At 47.3% G+C, this 13,543-nt stretch overlaps 1 protein-coding gene and 1 long non-coding RNA gene across 6 annotated transcripts in view; one reads left to right on the top strand and one right to left on the bottom strand.

Annotated features, from left to right (window-relative positions):
- Positions 1-2,639: 2,639 nt before the first annotated feature.
- Positions 2,640-4,546, bottom strand: LOC307188250. Its single transcript, XR_013828866.1, has 3 exons — positions 4,420-4,546; positions 2,867-3,017; positions 2,640-2,762 (listed from the first exon to the last, which is right to left on the bottom strand). It is a non-coding gene; the product is annotated as an uncharacterized lncRNA (long non-coding RNA).
- ZEB2 (zinc finger E-box binding homeobox 2) overlaps positions 2,881-13,543 on the top strand; it is a 131,905-nt gene continuing 121,242 nt past the window's right edge. For 3 of the 5 annotated variants that reach the window (XM_079925125.1, XM_079925124.1, XM_079925121.1), the window contains exons 1-2: positions 2,881-3,037; positions 5,622-5,763. In XM_079925125.1, coding sequence (XP_079781251.1) covers positions 5,691-5,763 — 73 coding nt within the window. In that variant the 5' untranslated portion in view covers positions 2,881-3,037; positions 5,622-5,690. Of the gene's footprint in view, positions 3,038-4,559; positions 4,702-5,208; positions 5,293-5,621; positions 5,764-13,543 lie in introns of those variants that run through there. The other 2 variants (XM_079925122.1, XM_079925123.1) reach the window with 2 other exon arrangements.

Below are 13,543 nucleotides of genomic sequence, written 5' to 3'. Positions count from 1 at the left end.
TGGCCTTCGGACTAAGAGAGTGTTCGGTACAAATTTATATTCCAGCTTCCTCCGATCCCACCGCCTCTGCTTTGGTGTGAACTCTTTCGGTCAAATGGGGAGGGGAGTGCCAGGGGCGTGCCAGGCAGGGGCGGAGGGCAACCCACCGGCGCGCTCACCCCTCGCGGGGACGCTTCGCGTGCCACCCTCCAAATATCCACCTTGATGGGAACCTGAAAGATTGCTTTTTACCCCAATTCAAATACTTGCACGTCGGCACTCCCAGTGCTAAGTGTTGAGGCTGTCTCCTGACACTTGAACAATTACTGAGCCCAGAGTAATCAGATGATTAGGTGTTTTTCATGGAAATACTTGTCTTTTTTTTTTTTTAAGTCAGATACTAAGTAACCAGACAATAATATACATAATAAAGAGAAGTGATTTGTCAGCCGTTTGATTGGATCCTTTGACCTGAGGTTTTGCCAGTGAGTGTGTGTCTGGACTGTAAGCTCCAGTGGTTACCTGGGGTCCTGAGGTGGGGTCTTGCCTGGAATTACTCCATGCAAGGGACACCTTTGTCCTGGAAATGGGAGAGGAAACGCTGAAAAGCAAACTTCTAGAGACAGCTGGACTCGAATTTTTTAAAAATAAAAAAGTGGGGAAAAGAGGGAAGAGGAAAAAAAAGGATATTAATAATAGAAATAAATCTCAGAGAAGGAACTTGATAAGTCATATATTTATAGAGATAGAAATATTAAAGCAATGTAAAGCATAAAACTGAGAATGTGCCTGACCCATGGTGGAAATCCTTAATTTTCTTTTTTTATTATTAAATTTTAGACTGATGGTCTTGAATGCTCCTCTATAGGTAATTTATCTGAATGGGGTGGGGGAGGAGATTCTCACTGTAATAAATACTTAAGGTAGGAAAGAGGTGAGTCTGTACCAAGAGTGAAAATTTACTTCCTTGCATCCTAAAGGAAGAATTGGTTGTGGTCATGCTGGGTGGCTACTGCTCTCCCCCCCACACAATAAACATACAAAACACAAAGCCGTGCGCCTCTGGGAGTGTGGATGTGGTAACCCATGGGTGGCTTTTCCCTCCTCTGAGTGCAATTGCCAATGACTCTTGCATTCAAAGTCTTGCTTTAGGCACACATTCAAAGCACAGTTCAAAGCAGTTTATCTTCATATAAGTAAAAGTCTAGTGTTGGATCAGGGTTTTATTTGTTTCAGATTTCATCAGACTGAAAACAGGGGGCTGTAACATATTAACAATATTAAAGCAGAAAAAAAATGGCATAAGGCTGTTCTTTAGTCCTCTTGACACCTCCACCTTTACCTTTGCAAGGAAGCCCAAAGGCTGTGGGACTAAAAGTTTATTTGCGCTCTGAGGTTCTCAAGTACTTTCACTCTTAAAGAAAAAAAAAGAAAAAGAAAAAGCCTCATAGTTCTCTAAGAAATTGAGCCTGAACCATTGGAGGCTAAGAGATTTCTTCCTTTTCCGATAAATGTCTGTGCTCAGCATCCTCAAATTTGGCTGTCTTTATTTACTTCTATATTAGTTCCAATTATGTGCAGTGTAAACCAGCTTTTTGATTAACAAAACAGCAGAGCATTGGTTAAGAACACTTAAACTTCAAAAAAAATTCCCCTGGGAAGTGGGCTCTGAATTGGTTAATAATGTGCAGTACTTGCTAAATTGCTGACTTCCAGATGTGGAAAATATCTTTCTTGTTTAGGACCTATGTAACCTGATTGGATTACGACAGAAGCGTCACGTTGGAAGCTTTTGAGTGATTATTTAATTAACCATACAGTAGAAAGCTGTATTCTCCAGGAAATCCCTTCCATATTTACATAACCAATCCCTTCAGAGCAAAGGTGGAGTCTTTTCTTTTTAATTTTACTTTAATTGCAATATCAAAAAATATATACTCCAAAACTTAGACCCCATGCCGTTTAATATGGTGATCTTCCTTCGCTGCTAAGTTCCTCTATGGCCTTTCTCCTTTTCCTCCTGTCTCCCTACACCCACTCCCTCACTTTGTAGTGAGGTCTCCGTGAGATGTGGAGAGATTCAGAGATCGGTCAACTCAGCAACTCAGCGCTCTATGTTAATTTACTTAAGAGACCCTTTTAAAAAATGCCAAACCACTTTTTAGTATTGGGATCCAATCCAGAAATTCATCACACACACACACCGCAACACACACGCCCTAAAATGCAGTTCACATGAAGCTTTTTTTTTTTTCTGGCTCTGGCATCTTAAAAGAAAAAAAAAATTAAGAGAAAGGGCAAAAAATTTAGTTCCAGAAGCCGTGCTGAGAAATCCACACAATTTAATGTGCATCTCAAATCTGGTCATTAGAGACATCTGTATAAGAAGAGGCGATCTGGATTGAGGAACCGGGATCTTTCCCTTTAACTTTCGCCCCTTAGAGTTCTCCAGTTCTGTGAATGGTGTGCACCGTTTTCCGCCCTGTACTCTGTAGGATTTAGTGATGAGGATAATGATGCCAAAGGCTTGACGGGGGGGGGGGGGGGGGGGCGTGGAGAAGGGAGGGAGGGAGGCGAGAGGGAGGGAGAGAGGAAGGGAGGGAGGTGGAATTTCATTTCTTCCACTAAAGCGTTTGCGGAGACTTCAAGGTATAATCTATCCCAGATCCTTTCCCAGAGAGAAACTTGGCGATCACGTTTTCACATGATGCTCACGCTCAGGGCGCTTCAATTATCCCTCCCCACAAAGATAGGTGGCGCGTGTTTCAGGGTCTCTCTCTCTCCTACAGAAAAGAAAAAGAAAAAAATGTCATTAGAAGAGGCGTAACACGTCAGTCCGTCCCCAGGTTTGTGTTTCCTGGAGTGGCCGAAAGAGATCAGTTCTAACCTGCTCCGCAGGAATAACGGTCCTGCCTCCCGACACTCTTGGCGAGGTTTTGTACAGTTTGCTCCGGGAGCTGTTTCTTCGCTTCCACCTTTTTCTCCCCCACACTTCGCGGCTTCTTCATGCTTTTTCTTCTCACCATTTCTGGCCAAAACTACAAACAAGACTTCGCAGGTAGGTTTTTTTTTTCCCCCTTTTCTCTCTTTTTATTCCTTTTCGGCATGGTCATCCCCCACCCTCCTTTTACGATTTTCTCCTTTTAAGTGGGGATGTGAGTCTGAAGTGAGGAGGAGTGTCTGTGGGTAGGAATTTCAGGTGGGTTTAGCTCCTTTATGGCAAGCTTTTCCCAAGAGTGACTTCTTCGATTTCTCTTGCACTCCATCTCTCTCTCTCCTTCCTTTTCTCTCCTTTTTTCCTCCCCCAAATAATTTGCCCTGTACCTGCCCATTCAGGTAACCAAAGGTGCCTTTTACTACCCAGCCTGGGAAAAGTTTTATCGAGAACTATGTGGTTGGAATAAAAACTCTTCAAGGGGAGAGATTCTACTCTATTTTCATGTCTAATTCCAATTCATTGTATTCAGCAATTAGAACTTGGCAAATACCTGTTAATAATTACAAAACTTGATGGATACAAACCTACCAAATTCGGGAGCAAGTCTTTCTCTTAGATATGGCAGTCCAACCTTTCCCACTGAAGAAGGCTGTTTTCTAAGTAGAAAGTTGCCTGTTTTTGTCTGCTTAGCGAGTTTCATTTCTTTATTTCATTCTTTGTGTGTGTATGTATGTGAAGTAACACCTCACTTCTGTGATGATAAATAAAGAAGTGAAAGTCCTCATGGAACTTGAGTCGTTTACCAAAGTGGGGAGGGGGGGAGTCACTACAGCTGGGAAGAAAACTGCCGTCAGGATATTAGGGTTGTAAATGAAGGATAACTTTTGAAATTGTATTTCAAATGGCAAAGTATTAATGATATAGACATGGATTTCACAGGAGACATAGACACACGAAAATATCCCTTTCCACACTTTGGCACTGAAAAGTGGAGAAAGAGAGCAGGAGTTCCCAGGAGCAGTGGTGAGCCCGGCTAACATGAATGTGTTTATCTCCCACCTTCTTATATATTTTACATGCTCCCCCTATAATGATGAAGGCAAGATTACTAACTCCAGAGTTAGAAATAACAGGCAAAGCTAAAGTTTACAGCACAAATGCCCTGTCTGTCCCTCACACACACACATGCTCATAAAACTAGCAGCTTACTTTATTAAACATGCATTTATATGCAATCGTGTGTAAGTCTCAGCATGAATACAGACAGGCCAGCTGCTTCCTCCCAGACACTTGTGTGACCACTGCTTTATTTCAGGATTTTCCCCAACAATTTCAAATCCATAGGAGAGCCAAGAAATAACAAAATGTGTCAAACTTAAATTAAAAGTCTCCCACTATGCCTAGGTTAAATTCAAGGTGCTTTCTAAATCATCCACTTCCCCTTCTCTCTGCCGCCCCCCAGCCCCACCCCTCTCAGCAAACGTGTGGAAACTGATACTCACTTTCCAGGTTTTCCGCAAAGCTTCTAGCACAGGAGACAATAGGTGCGGGGCGTGGGGACTGAGTGTGTTCGGCAGAGAAGGGGTTAATGGCCCTTGTGTTACAGTTTGCATCTGTTACATCTTTTATAGCCCCCTGTTTAAACTAATCCTCGAGGCACAGCATCTTCCCAACCTCCACCGAGTTGCAGGATTCTCCTCCTCTCCTGCCTGCCTCCGAGGTTCCCCTTCTCCAAGTTTTGACAGTTTCAGCTGAAAAAATGCAGCGCCTCTCTCGATTTTTAGGTACAAAAGTTTCGAAGCCAGAAAAGGATACGATCATTTAGTCGAGCTTAAAAGTATTGCCGTATAGCGGTTGGACTTTCTCTTTCCTTTCTTGAGGGGAGAAAATTTTCTCCTGGAACTCTTTAAGGGAACTAGGGCGGGGGAGCATGGGTGTGAGTGAGGTGGGGGGAAATAAGTAAATATTGTCAAAGCGGCGAAGGTGGCGGCGGCGGCGGCGGGGGGGGGGGGGTGCTGGGGGGAGGGACAGTGTCCGAAGAGGCTTATAATTATATTTCTTATTGCGGCGTGAAACGGGAAATCCTAATTTGGGGGCGGGGGTGTGAGGGGGAGGAAGAGACAGTGCCTCGATCAACTCCGACAGGGGAGGGGAGGAGACGCGGGGCGAGTGGGCTTCCTATAATTACTATTATCAATTTGACCGAGTGTGCTTCATCCGGGAGTTGTTTCGCGTTGTTTGTTTGTTTGTTTGTTTGCTTCCTCGGGGGAATGGGGAGGGGGGGTGAGTCGGGGGGGGAAACAAGATGAGAGCTACAGAGAGCCTCGCCTCACCCCAAGTTCCCGAGCCGGGCTGAGGACTTTTCGGAGGAAAAGGTCCGCCTAGCCCTGAGCCAAGCAGCCTTACTGTACCGCCGTGTGCATTCCCTCATACGGTCAGGAGTTATGACTCATTTTGAAGATGTAATTCTTGTCTCTCTGATCCCCTCGCGGGTGCAACACACCAAACAGTAACAAACACAAAGCGCCTCGGGGCCAAGGCTGGGGGTGGGAGGCGGGGAGGGGGGCCGCCGGAGTTTCGCTTTGGCGTTGGGGGGGCCGCGGATGGGTGCTCGCCGGGGCCCTGGCCCGGCTCCCCTGGGCGGCCCGCGCGCGTCTCAATGGGCGCAGGCGATGCCCACATTGTCGCTGTGTTTGGTTGCTAGATCGAGCCTGCGTGCTGCCGAAGCAGGGCGCCGAGTCCATGCGAACTGCCATCTGATCCGCTCTTATCAATGAAGCAGCCGATCATGGCGGATGGCCCCCGGTGCAAGAGGCGCAAACAAGCCAATCCCAGGAGGAAAAACGGTAAGAAGCGGCCCGAACCAAACTTTTCCGGGCCGCTCCGCGGCTCCAGACCCGGGGAGAAGGAGGGGGAAAGGGAAAAGCAACCGAGGCGGCGGCGGCGGCGGGCGCCCAGGGCTCGCGGGCGAGCCTCTCTCCGCGGCCGGCGCCGGAGCCCGGCGCGCGCGGCGACTGGACGGGGGGTGGGGGGGGGAGTTGGGGAAGTGCCGGGCAAAGTGAGCGTCGGGCGCCGGGGGGCTGCGAGCGCTGGGGTCCGGCAGGGGCCCAGCGCCCCCACCCTCGCCGCCCTCTGCGCCCCCGCCCGCCCTCCCTCCGCCTCCAGCTCCACCAGCGCCCGGCCCGCCGGCTCTCCGGCCGGGCTGCGTGAGCGTCCGGCGAGGGCAGGGCGGGGGCCCGGGCGACGGGTCGCGCGGGATCCCCGGGGCGGGGGCGGGGCGGGGGTGGCAGAGGGACTGTGAGAGCGGGAGAGGGGGCCCGGGGCTGTGCCTCCGGCAAGGCTTAAAGTTTCTTTGCCAGAGTCGCCCGGCCGCCTCTCGGTACGCCAAGTAACGGTCCGCGGGCAGCGGGGCCCGGCCGGTCGCGCCGGGACCCCGGGGTGGGAGGGACTCGGCCGGCCCCGCGCGGGGTCCGGCGAGGTCCACGCGGGCTCAGGGGCGGGTGGTTCCTCTCCAGCGGGTGCTGGCCCCGCGCCGGGGGCTGGCGGAGTCGCAGAGCGCAGGGAGACTTTTCTGGGCAGTTTCGACATGGTCAGGAGTCCGTTATCCAGGCTGAGTCAAGAAGGAGGAAGGAGGTGCGGGTGCGAGGGGGACACGCAGAGCAGAGATGGGAGATCAAAGGCGTGACAGCTTAGTAGGTCCACCTTAGAAAGAGTCAGAGAAGGAACAGAGAGAGAGGGAGACAGACACAGAGAGAGAGAGAGAGAGAGAGAGAGACCCCCTAGGTATTACCCCCAAACAAAATCGTGGGAATAAAAGAGAAAAGTGATTGGCAAGAGCGCAGAAGGCGCCTGGGGGAGGGGAGAGAGCTGGGGACCGGAGAGGGTGCCGGGGATAGCTGACGGAGGATACTGAGTTTAAAAAAAAAAAAAAACCAACCCCCCAAAACAAACAAGAGAACTAGCGCCAGCTCAGACTGGGAAAGGAAACTTCTCGCTCCCCTCGTTCTCAGCCTGATCACCCGGCGCGGGGCCGCGTTGACGCTCCCGAACTGGACGCGGGGACGCGGCGCCGGCCCGGCCTCCGGCCTCCCGCAAGCCCAGCCCGCGCCTCGCGGGGACCACCGGGGCCCCCTTGGAGCAACTTTCCTCTAGGGAAGACAATTCTGTGCGCCCCCAGCCTGCCCCTGAGCTGCGCGGCCCGGGAGGGGGCTGCTGGGGGCGCAGTGAGGGACGCTGGAAGGAGAAAACACAAAGACGAGGGAATTTTGATTAGAGACAAATGATGCTTCTCTCTGTCTCTCTCTAGGTTTCGTGTGTGTGTGTGTGTGTGTGTGTGTGTGTGTGTGTGCGCGCGCGCGCGTGTACGTGTGCGCGTGTGTGTGTCTTTTGCTTGTTGTGGTAGAGGTGTCGAGCCATATGGGGGAGTGATAGAGGAATTTTAGTCAGAAACTGTTCGTTATGTTATCCTGCCTTTTCCCTTTGTGCTGCCTTTGATCTATTTGCTTGGCTTAGTATTACAAAAAAACAAGTACAATAATATATTCCGAGCTGCTTCCCCAAGATCCAGTTCAGGCTGCCTCTTTTTAAGTCTCTTTCTCTCTCTCTCTCTCTCTCTCTCTCTCTCTCTCTCTCTCTCTCTCTCTCCCTCTCTCTCTCTCTCTCTCTCTCCCTCTCTTAATTTAATTTTTTCTTCGCTCTAGTGTCTGGCATTATTTAAGGTGGTCCTTACACTGGAGACCTCCCCTTCCCCATCTCCGGGTAATTTAGTAGACACTAAAATTACACCTAGTGCCCCCCTCTCTCTTGTGTTTCCTCTGTTCCTTTTATTAAATGTTGGTTATTGATTTTCTAAAATCAATGTCTATTGTGGGGCTTTTTCCCCCCCTTACAAGTATCTAAAGCACATTGCTGATCAACTGGATAACAAAAGCTTCGTGTCAAGGAGGCTTCTTTCTTTTTCTTATGTTAAACAGTCATTTTTTGAGAGAAAGGAAAGTAAGATTTAAAGCAAGGTTCCCAGAAGTGTTCTTTTGCAGGAGAGACTATTTAGAATGTTTGTTTCTTCTTGTCTGGCTCCTCCAACCCCCTTCGGGATTTTGCCACTGTTGACCAGCCTGGCCTCTGCAGTGAAGTCGGGCCAGAGCCCAGGTCTGGAAAAACAGAATGCTCCAGGCTTCCTGGGAGCCCTGGGGCGGGGGCTGGCAGAGGGGGAAGCCTGCTGGGGGCTTCGCAGGTGGAACAGAGTGCCAGGGAAGTGCTCAGCCGTGGACACTGCTTGGTGCTCAGAAATGGACACCATTTCCCCTCCGCCCAGCCACTAACTTGGGAGAAGCCTCAACACTCCGAAGTGGAAAGTTGAATTGCACATTTTAAAGGCATTTAGCCCAGACCCTGCACATTTAACAGCAATAATTATTTCCCAATAGTCTGTGGGAAAACATGCTGTGTATTGGTTACTTGTCAGTGTTTTGCTTTGGGATTAATCTGACTGAGCAATGTCCTGGTTTTGAGAAGCAGGTAGAAGAGTTTTTTCCCCTCTTTTTTCATTTTCTTTCTCATCAAGCACGTATCCAATGCCTTTCCCTTTGGGAATTGCTAGGATTTATCTGAACTGAGTGAATTTTTCTTCTTTCCTGGATTCATGGAAAAGATGTCAGTTTTGAGCTTGTGTCTTTGCTGATAACACTAAATATGATGATGCTTATCAAAATCATATAGAAATTCCTGGAAAGGAATAATGGTGCTACTAATCATAGAAGTAGAAGCTGCGTGGGGAAAAAAGAGAGAGAGAGATGGTCATCCAGGAAACTAGAATGGCACTTTATATAATTTTAATGAAGTCAACAGTGTATATATAGACTAAGGCGACAAGGAGATAAAACATGTAAAGCAGTATGTGTGTGTTTGAAAGGCTGGTCAAGAACGTGGGTTAGAAGACGATGCTGTATGCGATTATTAAAAAGCAAAGGAGAAGGAAGCAGTTCAAGGAAAACAAATATACAAAGAGAGAAACAAGAATCTAAAATCCAGCCTTCGAGATTCTCAGGCTAGCAAGATGCCTGGCAAAGACAGTGCCAGCACTAAGTTAATCCATAGCGGACAGTCTCCTTTCCCCCACATGGAAAGGATGAAATCTCTTCCCAGAAAATAAGATGTGCAGGAGGGAAGGGGGAGAGGGGTGAGGGGGAAGGAGGCAAAAAGCAAGTTGCCCGAAGACAAGAATGTGTGTCGGTTTCAAGAAAGTTCAGTCAGATGATCTTCAGTCGCCTGACTCACTTTGTAATACTTTCACTGAAGCTGGAGAGGAGGGGGAAAACCCAGCCCCCCTTTTCATTCCCCTGATTATACCCCACTATCTCCACACAGCCTTCGAGGCAGAAATGAGCACTTAGGAGCGGGAGATGCCCGGCGGCTGCCTGCCACTGGGGCGGCCCGGTTGTAACTTGCAAAGTTTGTTGCTTTAGCCCCTGATTCAGGCTTGGGCTCCTGGGGATGCTCCGGCTACCCTCCTGCCTCCTGTGGAGCCTGGGAAGATGGGCCTTCCTCCCCAGCCCATCACCTCCCAGCATCAGCCTCTGAAAAAAAAATCACACAGACACATTGCACGTTTTCACAAAAATCAAACCCGGAAACCGCTTGTTTCAGAAAAGGGAATGAAGTTGTCTTTTAAACGAACACTGAATTAGGAGTGGTGGGGAAGAGGAAATGGCAGAAAGAAAGAAAAGTTAAATTTGATTTTTCTTCAAAGTTTCAGCTAAAGGGTTAGGCATTGTATGGTAGAGTGGGGGAGGTTTTTACCAACGCCTTTGGTCTCTGATTTTCAGTGGGAAAGAAAAGGGATAAAGTTGGATGTTTTCAGGGCTTTAGATCCTAGAGGAGAAACAATCAGATGAGCAGAAATGATTATCCCTGTTTAAGATAAGCCCTCACTCCCTTAACCACTTCCTGAAAGGGAGTGGAAGCGCTGGTGGTGATGCTTAGAGGCAGGGGAGGACTGAAAAGTTGTTCCCTTTTCAGAGATGCTTAAAGGAAAACGAAAAGAAATGCAAGCAGCCCCTTCTTCAGGATGTGGCTCCTGTCTCTCCTTTCTGAGAGGTGAAGTTGGCATGGGGCGGCCGTGAGTCAGAGCCCCTCAGTACACTCTGAGGCAGGGAAGTTTCCTTCGGATTGCAGTCGGGTCAGACTTGGTGATCCTTGCGAGTGTGGAAATCTTTTGCAAGTAGCTTTCTTATAAAGTTGATGAGGTTATAAGGAGGCTGTTTTGCTGACTCTCAAAGCACTCAGAGGCAGTTTTTGTGGCAGGTACCAGCTCTGAGGGCGCTCCAAAGATATCGGTCTCCATCCTTTTCTCTCTGTGAAGAGCTTCTGCAAGTTTTGTCATGCTGCACACACACTAGGCTGGGGGCTATGTATCTAGACTGATCTATTTGTTTTATTTTGGTTCGTAAAAATTCAGGCAATTGGGGTAGAAACATGCCTTCCTTCGTAACAGAGCCAGCAGGCTGCTGGCATCCAAAGCGTGATTCTCCACCCGGGGTAAGGGTGGGCTAAGGATTTTAAACTTTACATTATTTCTCTGTTGCCACATTAAGATAAATTCACGTCTTCAAGCATTTATCTCCAAATACGAATAAAGCCAAGGTTAATGTTCCCCAGTAAACTGCTATGTCATATGTTTCAGGTGCTTCCTCTCTTGCTTGCTTAATTTACTCAAAGTAAAGAAAATTCCAAGAGGTTGTCAAAGACCCTAATGCCGTGTTAAGAATCTTTCCTGGGAAAAATGTGTGTCTACCCTGAAGGTAGGAAAGGAGGGTGTTGCTAGCTCTCTAAGCAGTGCCGCGTTTATTCCAAGATGTGGGAGATTCTCTTCCTTACAACAGTTTTTGTCATCTGCATTCTTCCAAGGCTTTTAAAGGTGCATTTTCTTCCGTGTGAAAGAGAACTCTTTGTCCTTTTCCTCTTCAGCACTGTGGCTTCCCAAGGTAGACACTATTTTGTGCCTGTCACAGAGAGAGGGAGTGCAGGTTTGCAATGCTCACAGACAATTGATTGTCTGCCCTAATGTGTTTCATTTACATGTTTATAACGTCAATGGTGCTGGGGTGTCCACTGTACCATTCATTCCCGCATTCCCACAAGGGGGCAATTGTCTGAATGGCCAAGTCAGACACCTTTTTGATTGCTCTTTGGTTGTCTTTTTAGAGCAAAGAGATAAAGGGGGAAAAATCTGTGATGCAGAAACACTAGTTGAAAATATACAGAATTAAATGTCACCACAAAAGCAGATGTTAACATAAGCCCAAATATGCTCTTTAGGCAAGATGTGAAGGTTGAGAAAAATAATTCAGAGCAGAGGGAAGGATGATTTAAAACCAATAAATATAGCCCCATTCCCCCTCCCTATTTCTTTTCTTTCTTTAGCAATCAGAAGATGCAATGTGATTTTCCTTTTCATTTTTAAGCCTTGAAACATCTAGGCACCTCTTCCTTACTTGTATGTTTGCTGTGATTGTATACATTTACATAGCTCTGTGTATGCCAACAACATCAGCTTCCCAGTTGGAAAAAATCTATTGAATGGCTATTTGCGCTGTGGGGAGTGTAAACTTTTAAAAAGTAAGATCCAAGTATTTCTTCATCAAGCCTTTTTTAAAAAGGCAAAGCACTAATCATCAGTAGACTCTGTGGAAGTCTCTGCCTTAAGAGCTGCGTGCCGAATACTTTCATCTTGGGTGACAGTCGTGTCAGAGTGAGAGCTCTCAGGAAAAGTGTAACTCCTAGTTACAAAGTAAATAAAGAATTTCGTTTTAAGGTGTTCTGTACTGTTTTTATACTGTGTGTGTGTGTGTGTGTGTGTGTGTGTGTGTGTGTGTGTGTCTTACGTTTCCTCTGAGGGAGGTGAGAGGAAAAACCATCCACGCGTGTGTGTTTTGGCTTTTCTGTTCACGCAGTTCTCCCCTACATATTATGCATGTATGTGGCACACAGGAATACACCTGCTTAAAAAAAAAAAAAAGATTTCACAGTTCAGATGGTGCCTGGCTGGTTCATTTAGGTAATACAGCTATTAGAAGTTGGTCTGATTTCGCGTGTGGTCCATAAGGAGAGAAAATACTAACTCTTGTGGCATCTGGTGGGAGGTAAACACGGGTGGGGGGGGGGCGGAGGACTTTTATAATTCTGAAGGAAATTGGGGAGGAAAAAAAAATCGCCAGTCTGTGAAAAGATTTTTGCCTCTCCGGGAAGACACACACAGTAGCTGCACCGTTAGCTGAACCCCTGACACGGCGGTCTTTTGAATGCCTTAGGTATGATTTCACTTTCGCTCACATCAATGCTGACCTGAATGCCTTTCATATCTGATCCGCTGTGTCTCTCCCAGTAAACATCCCCTGAGGGGAGAACAAAGAAAGGAGCTCTTCTTCTTCTTAATCACAATTCAGCCCTTTCACCGCCGGCAGGCTCCATTTGCATTCTGCCACAGAAAGCCAAGATGAAAAGAAAGAGAGAGAGAGAGAGAGAGAGAGAGAGAGAGAGAGAGAGAGGGTAGTAGCTGAGTAAAATAAGTGAGGTGTTTGTGGCTGTTTGTTGGGCTTTCCCTAGTTACCAGCCTTATATAGTTGATGCTTAACCAGGCCCTGTCCCTCCTGACAGGCATATAGTGTTACAAGATGGCATGTCTGTACTATTCATGGCCAGCCGCTCAACACTTGAGGTAAAAAGTGTCAGAGAAGGATCAGATTCTCCCCCAGAAGCCTGTTAGACTTGGGTCAGGTGTGTGGACTTCCCACTCTGGAGTGCTGCCTAGTATTTGTCTCTTATTGTTTACCTCCAGGCCAGGGAGGCGCGGGCCCTGGGGGTGGAGGGGAGCTGGAGAGCTCAGGAGGGGAGAAGGGGGAGAGTCTCCAGAGGCCCTGGTCTGCTTTCAATGATGGGTGTCTGGCCCAGAGAAAAAGGGAGAAGTTGCTTACACCCAGCCTGAATGCACTGATACATCTTCAGGAAAACTGGAAAAGACTTTCCCATTTTTCCCCCTGACTTTTTATGATAATTCATATTTTCAAATGAAAGGGGAAAAAAGCCAAGAAAGAAACTCTCAAATGAGCCAAAAAGGAAAAAAAAAATTCTCTGAAAAGAATTTTAGGGGGAAAAGTTGGTCTATTTTAAAAAGCTTTGAGGGCTGTAAAGTGCCACGTTTTTCACACCTTCTTCATACTTTTTTTTCAGATTTTTTTAGTATGTTTAACATTTGTGAGATGACAGCCTTTTTGTATCTCAAACTGGATGCTTCAAGATTTGTAGGGAGGGGTTGGTGGTATTCACGTTCTCTTGAGAGAGAAAGTTTATGCCTAAAGGGCTCCTTCTTACTGGGAACTGTTTAAACCCTTGCAGGCGAACCTGTCAGGTTTTACTCTGTTATTTGCCTCCATTTTCAACATGCAAAAGTAACATGCAGTTAATGGTATTTGAATGAGACCACAGCAAGAGCAGAAACCTCTCGTGACAACTTTTCAGCTACATTATCTTGCTCCTAAACTGTCTTGTCTTTTTTTTTTTTTTTTCCTTTCTGAAACCACTTTTAAGATACCAACAGTTTTTTCTTCAACAATTAGATTAAGCATATAA

This window comes from Stenella coeruleoalba (assembly GCF_951394435.1).
Source record: "Stenella coeruleoalba genome assembly, chromosome: 6".
Lineage (NCBI taxonomy): Eukaryota > Metazoa > Chordata > Mammalia > Artiodactyla > Delphinidae > Stenella > Stenella coeruleoalba.
This window is presented reverse-complemented; position numbering and strand designations above follow the sequence as displayed.